The sequence below is a fragment of the Centroberyx affinis genome, unplaced genomic scaffold, assembly GCF_046629955.1.
Source record: "Centroberyx affinis isolate AG114_WGS23_722 - 3 ecotype Tasmania unplaced genomic scaffold, CSIRO-AGI_Caff_v1 ptg003382l_1, whole genome shotgun sequence".
Classification (NCBI taxonomy): domain Eukaryota; kingdom Metazoa; phylum Chordata; class Actinopteri; order Beryciformes; family Berycidae; genus Centroberyx; species Centroberyx affinis.
In genome coordinates, this window is record NW_027281370.1 from 167,516 (window position 1) to 175,463 (window position 7,948).

Sequence of the window (7,948 nt, forward strand, 5' to 3'; positions counted from 1 at the left end):
GCTCTATCTGAACAGGCATAGACAATATGGTTACAGTAATTTGACTTTTTTCACTTGGAACTCTCAATTTTAAGGGATGGAGGACATTTTAAAGGTTTTAATGATATCAAACATGTCATGTGAGTTAATGGGGAAATGTGGATGATAAGAGACTTCATATCTCTTCATTTTTAACAGTGATGATCTGCCTACGCCACTACAAAATGGCAGATTTAACTCCAGCTAGAATGAACAATTACATGGGGATATAATGCCTCTGAAAGGGGCTTGCGAATGCATTTTTCTGTCTCCCGGTGATAGTCCAGACCTGGCAAGGTGTTCCTTTGATATGTTCACTTGAGAGGATTGTTTATGTGGTTTTTTTTTTCATGTCCTGGCAGCATTCCAGGCTCAGCAGTGTGTGCCTACGACATGGCGGAGGTGGCCAACACGTTCACAGGGCGTTTCAAAGAGCAGAAATCCCCAGACTCCACCTGGACGCCTTTTCCTGAAGACAAGGTTCCCAAGCCAAGGTAAAACAGCAGTTAATTAAACAGTACACACACACACACACACACACACACACACACACACACGCACGCACGCACTCTTTTTCACACACGCAAATACTCAGGCTCTCCGCTCTCTCTCACACTCACACAATCACACTCTCTCTCTCTCCCTTCGTCACGCACCCACACCCACCCACCACACACACACACACACACACACACACACACACACACACACCTACACACACACACTTATGCATATACTCTCTAAAAAAAGATGTGTTGAAATAACAGGATATAATTCTCCCTGATCAATGCATACGGATGTGTTGTTAAATATGTGTTAATAGGGCTCCATTTTTAACACGTTACATAATTTTTCATTACATCCTTATATTTTAGATAGGGATTTTACATATCCTGTGTTATTTCAGTGCATCGCACACCCATGCACACATACACACACATACACACCACCTCTCTTCACAAATGCACCCGTAACCCATTACCTCACCTCCCCCCCACACACACACAACAGCATCAAAGAAGGGCTCAGTATCAACAAATGAAGCATGAGATCATTTTACAGATGGCTGGCTAATTCCACAAATGCACCAGCCTGATCAATCTCCCATCTACTGCTCACTAATTAGCTTGCTAAGAGCTCCTCTCCTCTCCTCCAGAAAAAAAACAGCTTTACTACAAAGATCTGGGCCACGATAATTGTTGGAGTCCTGTGTGTGTGTGTGTGTGTGTGTGTGTGTGTGTGTGTTCCCATATGGTTGAGGAGGCGGTTCCTCAGCAACAGGGAGCCTGTACTGTACTCTTTGTGCATGCGTGACTGCATGCATTGTGTGAATGGGTGTATATGTGTGTGTGTGTGTGTATGTGAGAGAGTTTACCCACCTCTCCTGATTAGCATGAAATTACGTGTTTATGTTCAACAAGGTCAGACATTAATGAGATCGGATATACCCAGCGTTAGTTCTTTGGTTGATGTGATTGATTTCATTTCCATCCTCTGTTGCATTCAAACCTTTTATCTGCAGGCAAACAGACGGAGAGTTGTAACAAAGCCACCCAGGTCTGCCCCTGTAGCAGACTGTTCCTCCATGTGTTACACTCTCATAGTGAATCACTTACAGATTCACGTATTTAAGAGATGTCTGTCTCCGCTCCGCTCTCCCTGTGTCTGCAGACGCGAGTGTAGCTACAGCATAACCGGTTACACTTTGAAAATGTATTATAGCCTTGTCTGTCTCTGCTTCTTTTTTGTATCCATAATAGACTTGGGGGAAAGCAATTTAACACATTTCTGATATTGAGCAGCACTTGACTGCAACTTACCTGGCAAGGGATTTTATTCCACTTTTGATGTCAGGCAAAACAAATGTACCTTGAATGGTTCAAAATAACCGTTTTCAAATATGATTTACTTTTGGTTTGGTTGCAAACATAAGATCATAGTTTGTGTTAGCCTTTCATACTCTCTGGCAGGATTGCATGCGTTTATTTTCTGTTCTTTCGCTTGATATAGAAATTATTCTGATAGATCTGACACTGAGAAGAAAGCCTTAGTCACTCTTTTTCTATGTCAGATTTCCTTTATACTCTTGCCTACAGATCACCATTTTTAATGATTCATGATAGATTTGGACAGGAAAATAAATATTCATGACTTGTCTGTACATTTCCATCCATTTTTTTAGAGTTCAGTCATTACACGATGACAGTCACAGAAATTATCGGTGGCCAGCTGGCTAGTATTTCTAGGGCCTGGTGCGGGCCATGCGGTGTGGCAGGGTATCAAAGGCCGTGCAGTAAAGCAGTTTTACAAGCTCTCAGAGGTGAGATGTCTGCGAAGGGGATCTGCTATCAAAAGCAGCTTCACTTTTACAAGCAGCTCACCAACTCCCTGTAAAAGGATCAGATAGAAAGTCTCACTGCCCTGATTCCAAAGAAAAGAAGACATGTTCCTGTGTACTCTGCTCTGACCAAAGCCTCTTTGGAACGAAAGCTTAGCAATTCAAGTCACTACACTCTCATTGATTTTAAGGAAGCAGAACTTTCCGTTTTCTATTGGAAGTCTGGCCATGAAAAAATGCTCAGTCCACCTACAATAAATGTAACAATTTCTCCATTGTCCTTTTTTGTTGCCATTTGCTCTTCTCTCCTCCTCCCCCGCACCATTCTGCATCTCCCACCTCTTCACCTTCCCCTCCTCCTCCTCCTCCTCTCCGCTCCTCAGGCCTGGCTACTGTGCTGGTACTCCGTCCATGGAGAGATACAAGGTGTCCAACGAGTTCCCCGACGACACGCTCAACTTCATCAAGATGCACCCTCTGATGGACGAGGCCGTGCCCTCCATTGCCAACAGGCCCTGGTTCCTCAAGACCATGGTGCGGTAAGTGTCACACGATCAGAGAGTCCGTCATGAGCCGCTTCAGTCCAGGGCCATAACTGAGAGCCAGGCTCATTAAAACATACTAGTACCAGCGTGTGACCTATTTTCAGCATAGCAGAGGAAACACTGATCTACATTATTCGATAACGCTCACACAGTGCTAGCATACTGACGTGATGAAGACAGGGTTTACTTAGGGTGAGCTATTTGAATCCGCAGTGATGTTAAGGTTGATAAAGACTTTATGTCAAAATGCGTTAGCGAGGTGAAAAATCACTCGGTCTCGTGTGCAACCAGGGATTTCATACTATTTACACTGTTATAAACCCTTTCCAAGGAGATGATTTCAATGAACGTTAGTCTTCTTCACAAATTGCTTGCTTAATTCATCTGGGGATATATCTACTAGAGGAATACTGGAATAAAAGAGGAGAGTTTTTTTTCTAGTCTGTGGTTGGCTTTTCTCCAGAGTTTCTGGAGTTGAGCCCATTCCCCAAAGCCAGTGCGCTGTGGCTGTGGTCGTTTGATCATCAAGGTCTGTCTGGCTTTTAGCTACACTACACACTGACAATTTAGCCAGTCTCTGGGGGAATAGGACAGCAGACTGCCATCTCATTGGCAAGGCAAAACTAGCCGACAGTGCATCGGACGGAAGCAAAAAAAATTCATCCATTTTTAAATTTGGGCTGGATGGAGCTGGATCATAAACTTGCCGGACCCTTGACTTGCCTCAGCGGTGGTAACATCACTTTAAAGATGAGCTACATAAAGAATTCTTCATGGGTTCTACAAATTATTTGCATAGTATCACATCTCACTGCTATTTTGCCAAGGTCTGACCTACATACTGTGCTGGCTTAGTCAGAATACGAACAGCTTTTATCAAGGTTAGTTCTACAGCTCTCTCTTCGTTAAGTTAATGCACTATATCACATGACCATATTACGAGTAACACAGCATTTTTATCTTTATATAATCAGGAGTCAGACTGTTTTATTTGATTTGAAATGACAGTGTGCAGGCAGAGCAGAGCCTGGCATGCAGGTCAGAGGCAGTAGTTAAAAGCATTATGTAAGTTCAAAAAAGCATTGGCATTATGATGGCATATGGGGAGAAGGAGAGAGAGCGCGGGCGTTTTAAGGTATCTATGTCACAGTCTCTATACAGAATATTATTCTTGAGCCAGGGAAGTCAACTGGAAACAAAATCAGTAATAGGGCTTGATCCCCTCCATGGCCTGGAGGGGACATCTCAGAATCCAGCAGGAGCTTTTGTTGCAAATTGGAAAAAGCCTATCTACTCTGTCCTGAGACTTATGCTGTGGCAGAGACCTCAGCTAGCCGGGCACAATCAGCGGAAGGGAGGGAGAGGGCACACTCAAGAATCCCCCTCTCGAGATTCCTATTACTGTGAATGGGGAAATGACAGCGGATGTCTTAGTCCTTGAGATTCTATTATTTCGATGAGGCCAAATCCCATTGACACAGTCCTTGGTGCTCCTGTTATGCTTGAATGGATCAAAACCACATTAGACCTTCAGATTGCTGTTACTGTTGATTGGATAAAACCATTGACACAGCATGGTAAGAGATATTCAGTGCCATCTTATAGAAAACGAGGGAGACAATGGGATAAGAGGATGTGGCCTTGTTATTCTGATGGGCTCATGGTGTGAGACGCTCACTTGAGTAAGGTTAAATTTAAATTCATCACTACTAATGTGAATCATCCTTTCACAGCAAATAGGTTGCTTACTTTATCTACTTTACTGCTCTATTGCTGCTCTATTTCAAGTCCTTTTTACACAGAGAACACTCCAAAAGCCGTTAATGAGGGTAAAAGTGAGTTTCCTAGATTTCTGGATAAGCTCTCATCTTTAATCTTTAATTGCCATCTCCTTCAATTAAAAAATCAAGAAAACACACATTTGCATAATACAAACTGATGTGAAGATATGTACCTTTTTGATAACTTGAAGAGGTTCTTGGCCCTGGAACTAATTAAGAGATAGATGCCAACATCTGCCAAAGTTCACTCGAAGTTTAGAGACAGGGGAATCAGATGGTAAGAGGAAATAGCCTGAATTTCTTGTATTTCTTGAAATGTGCTCTCTTTCTTCGGCGTATCTTATTCTCCTAGTAACACCGACAGGCACGGTAAGGCGCCAATCAAAATGCACTCAAAGGCAGCTGTCTAGTTTGCTCACTTGCTTGATTAACTACTTTATAATTTATTTGATTCTACTTGGTACACATTTTCTTCAGGAGCCACCTGACATGCCTTATGGCAATCCGATTGAGTGTCTAATTAAATAGCAATCAATTAATGAGATTAATAAATTGACTTTTTAATCCCTCCTGCAGTTCCTTATGCTCTTTCAGACATCTGACGTGCATGGTGGAAGGCACACTGGTTGAGTGATTGATTCTGTAATTATTATTCTAAGCATTTAGGGATGGAAATTGTATTTACCTTGGCTAGTGCTTTTTGCTAGCGGTGAGTATTTTTCTGTCAATGCAAAATCCTTCACAAGCTGGTATGTGAATGGAGTCTAGTAGAAAGTGTAGTGAGGCGGCACTCAAATAGAGCTGCTGGGTTAGTGCCCAAGATATTTCTGTTCAATCCCTGCTGGTGTCCCTCACCACCATCTGTCGCTCTGTTAGTGGACAAACTGATTAATTGATTGACTGATTGATTTTACTTGGTGTTCCTTATCTGTTGTTCCAGGTATCGTCTGACGCGCATCGTAGTGGACAACGCAGCCGGTCCACATAAGAACCAGACCGTGGTCTTCCTGGGATCAGAGAAAGGCATCATTCTCAAGTTCTTGGCCAACATGAACAGCGGCTTCCTCAACGATAGCCTGTTTTTGGAGGAGCTCAATGTCTACAACCCTGACAAGTGTGTAGCTCTGGCAGTGTCTGTGTGTGTGTGTGTTTGTGTGTTGGGGGGGGGCAGTGTGAGACAGAGAGACAGAGAGATATGGAGAGAGACAGAAAGAGAGCCAGAGAACGAAAGTGAGAGATGGGGAAACACAGATAAGATACTTTAGCTATAGAGGAAGGAGGGTCAGATATTGTGCGTATGTGTGTGTGTGAGTGCGTGTGTGTGAGAGTGTGCAAGAGTGTGTGAGAGAGTTTGCATGTTTCCAACCATCTCCCTCAGCCAGCCAACCCACCATCCCACCAACCCACCAGTCCCATCAGTACCAGTCAGTTCCCCCAACCCCAAGCTATATAGTCAAGCCAGCCAGCCAGATGGCTACTCTATCATTTAAAAGAGTTTTATCAGGTTACACTGTGCCCAACCGCAGCTACTAAATTAAAGACATAGACCCCAGGGCTCTGGATAACGTAGCGCTGTGGTTCCCAACCGCAGCGAAGCCCAGCTCCTCCAAAACCTTGCCTGATTAAAGGAAACACGCACACGTACACACACACACACACACACACACACACACTGAGGTCTGTGTTAGTCTTTAGAGCCAGCCTGGGATCCCTCGCTAATACATTACACGGCTGTTGGTGCATGTATGGATGTGTGTGTGTGTGTGTGTGTGTGTGTGTATGTGTGTGTGTTCATGTGTGTTGGATGTGGTGGGGGAGGGAGTCGAGAGTTGTTGTGTATTTGGAACAGGAGTGAATAAGGAAAAATCAGCCGCAGTATGACCCTGCCAAAGCAAATATTTAGATGAGGAGTAATGGATGAGGGGGAACGAATGGGAGTACAAACAGAGGAGGGAGAAAGAACAGAGGTGAAGCCCGTAGAAAAGAGACAGAAAGAAAGCGGAGAATACGCGATTGTGTTCCGCAGCAAGAAGGAGAAGAGAAGGAAAGCAGGGACGTGAGCGGAGGGCTTTCAAGGTTACCACTGTTTGTTATCCAACATGGTGCCGCCATGTGACGAGCTGTGCGGAGGGGATGAAGGGCAGGCCCTGCTCCCACCCACCCCTCCACCCCCACTTCCACTCGCTAGCTGTCCTTCTTGCCTCCTCCCTTCACTTCTCCCCGTCTCCCTCTCTCTCCCCTTCTCCCTCTTTATGGCAGGGGCAGAGCATTCGCTGGCTGCTGGCCATCTGGCTTTAGCAGCATACAGTAAGTGACTTTGCCTGCCTGCTTGCCTGCCTGCCTGTCTACCGGCTGGCTGGATCAGAGAAGGCCCGCTTGCCGTGCATTACCCAGTGTAGATGGACTCTAAGCCCTAATTGAGAGTGTTAATGCGGGGCCAGAGCACTGCAAAGGGGGAGACTAAATCCCCGGAGCTGGATGGCGGGATGGAGAGACGAGCGGATAGAGGAAGGGGTGGAGAGATGCTTGACACGCCCAGAGGGATTAGAGTGTGCGTGCCCATGGGGCCGGGTAGACAAAGAAGAGTAAGGTCGTGCAGCAGGGATGGAGGGATGGAAGAATGGTAGAATGGGGAGATTGAGGGGAGGAGGGGGGTGGTGTTAGTGTTAGTGGGGTTTACAGTTAAGTGCAGTGTTACTGCTGACTGCTCATAGTGCCCATCTGTCTGTTTATATCTGGTGTATCTATATCATCCCCCTGTCTTTATCTCTCGTTATCCCTCACTCTGTTCCTGACCTCATACTCTCCTCCAGCATTATCTCTCTCCTCCCTGACCTCTTATTTTATGTGTCTATGCCACCTCTTAATCTTCCTCTTTTTCTCTCTTTAGATGAACTCCTCACCACTGTTTCTCTCAGAGTTTGTCCCTAAATAACCAGACAGATGGATGTATGGATTGATTGCCTGTCTCCTTTTCTCCTCTCTTTAGGTGCAGTATAGATGGCGTGGAGGACAAGCGCATCATCAGCATGCAGATAGACAGCAAGAGTCACTCTCTGTGGGTCGCTTTCACCTCCTGTGTGGTCAAGGTGCCGCTGTCTCGCTGCGAAAGGCATGGGAGATGCAAGAAGTGAGTTTGACGTTCATTTATTCACGAACCCCCCAAGTGGTTTTGATCACCTCTGATAGGGAAAACACTGTGGCAGTACAATGTGATGAGAGTGTGTTCGTGTGTGTGTGTGTGTGTGTGTGTGTTTGTGTGTGTG

General features: G+C 45.1%; 1 protein-coding gene across 1 annotated transcript in view; it reads left to right on the plus strand.

The window, feature by feature from the left end:
* LOC139660780 (semaphorin-6A-like) overlaps positions 1–7,816 on the plus strand; it is a 79,589-nt gene extending 71,773 nt beyond the window's left edge. Inside the window, exons 11-14 of the mRNA XM_071539011.1 lie at positions 381–512; positions 2,740–2,895; positions 5,623–5,796; positions 7,672–7,816. Of these exons, the coding sequence (XP_071395112.1) occupies positions 381–512; positions 2,740–2,895; positions 5,623–5,796; positions 7,672–7,816 (607 nt within the window). The remainder of the gene's footprint in view (positions 1–380; positions 513–2,739; positions 2,896–5,622; positions 5,797–7,671) is intronic.
* Positions 7,817–7,948: the final 132 nt, after the last annotated feature.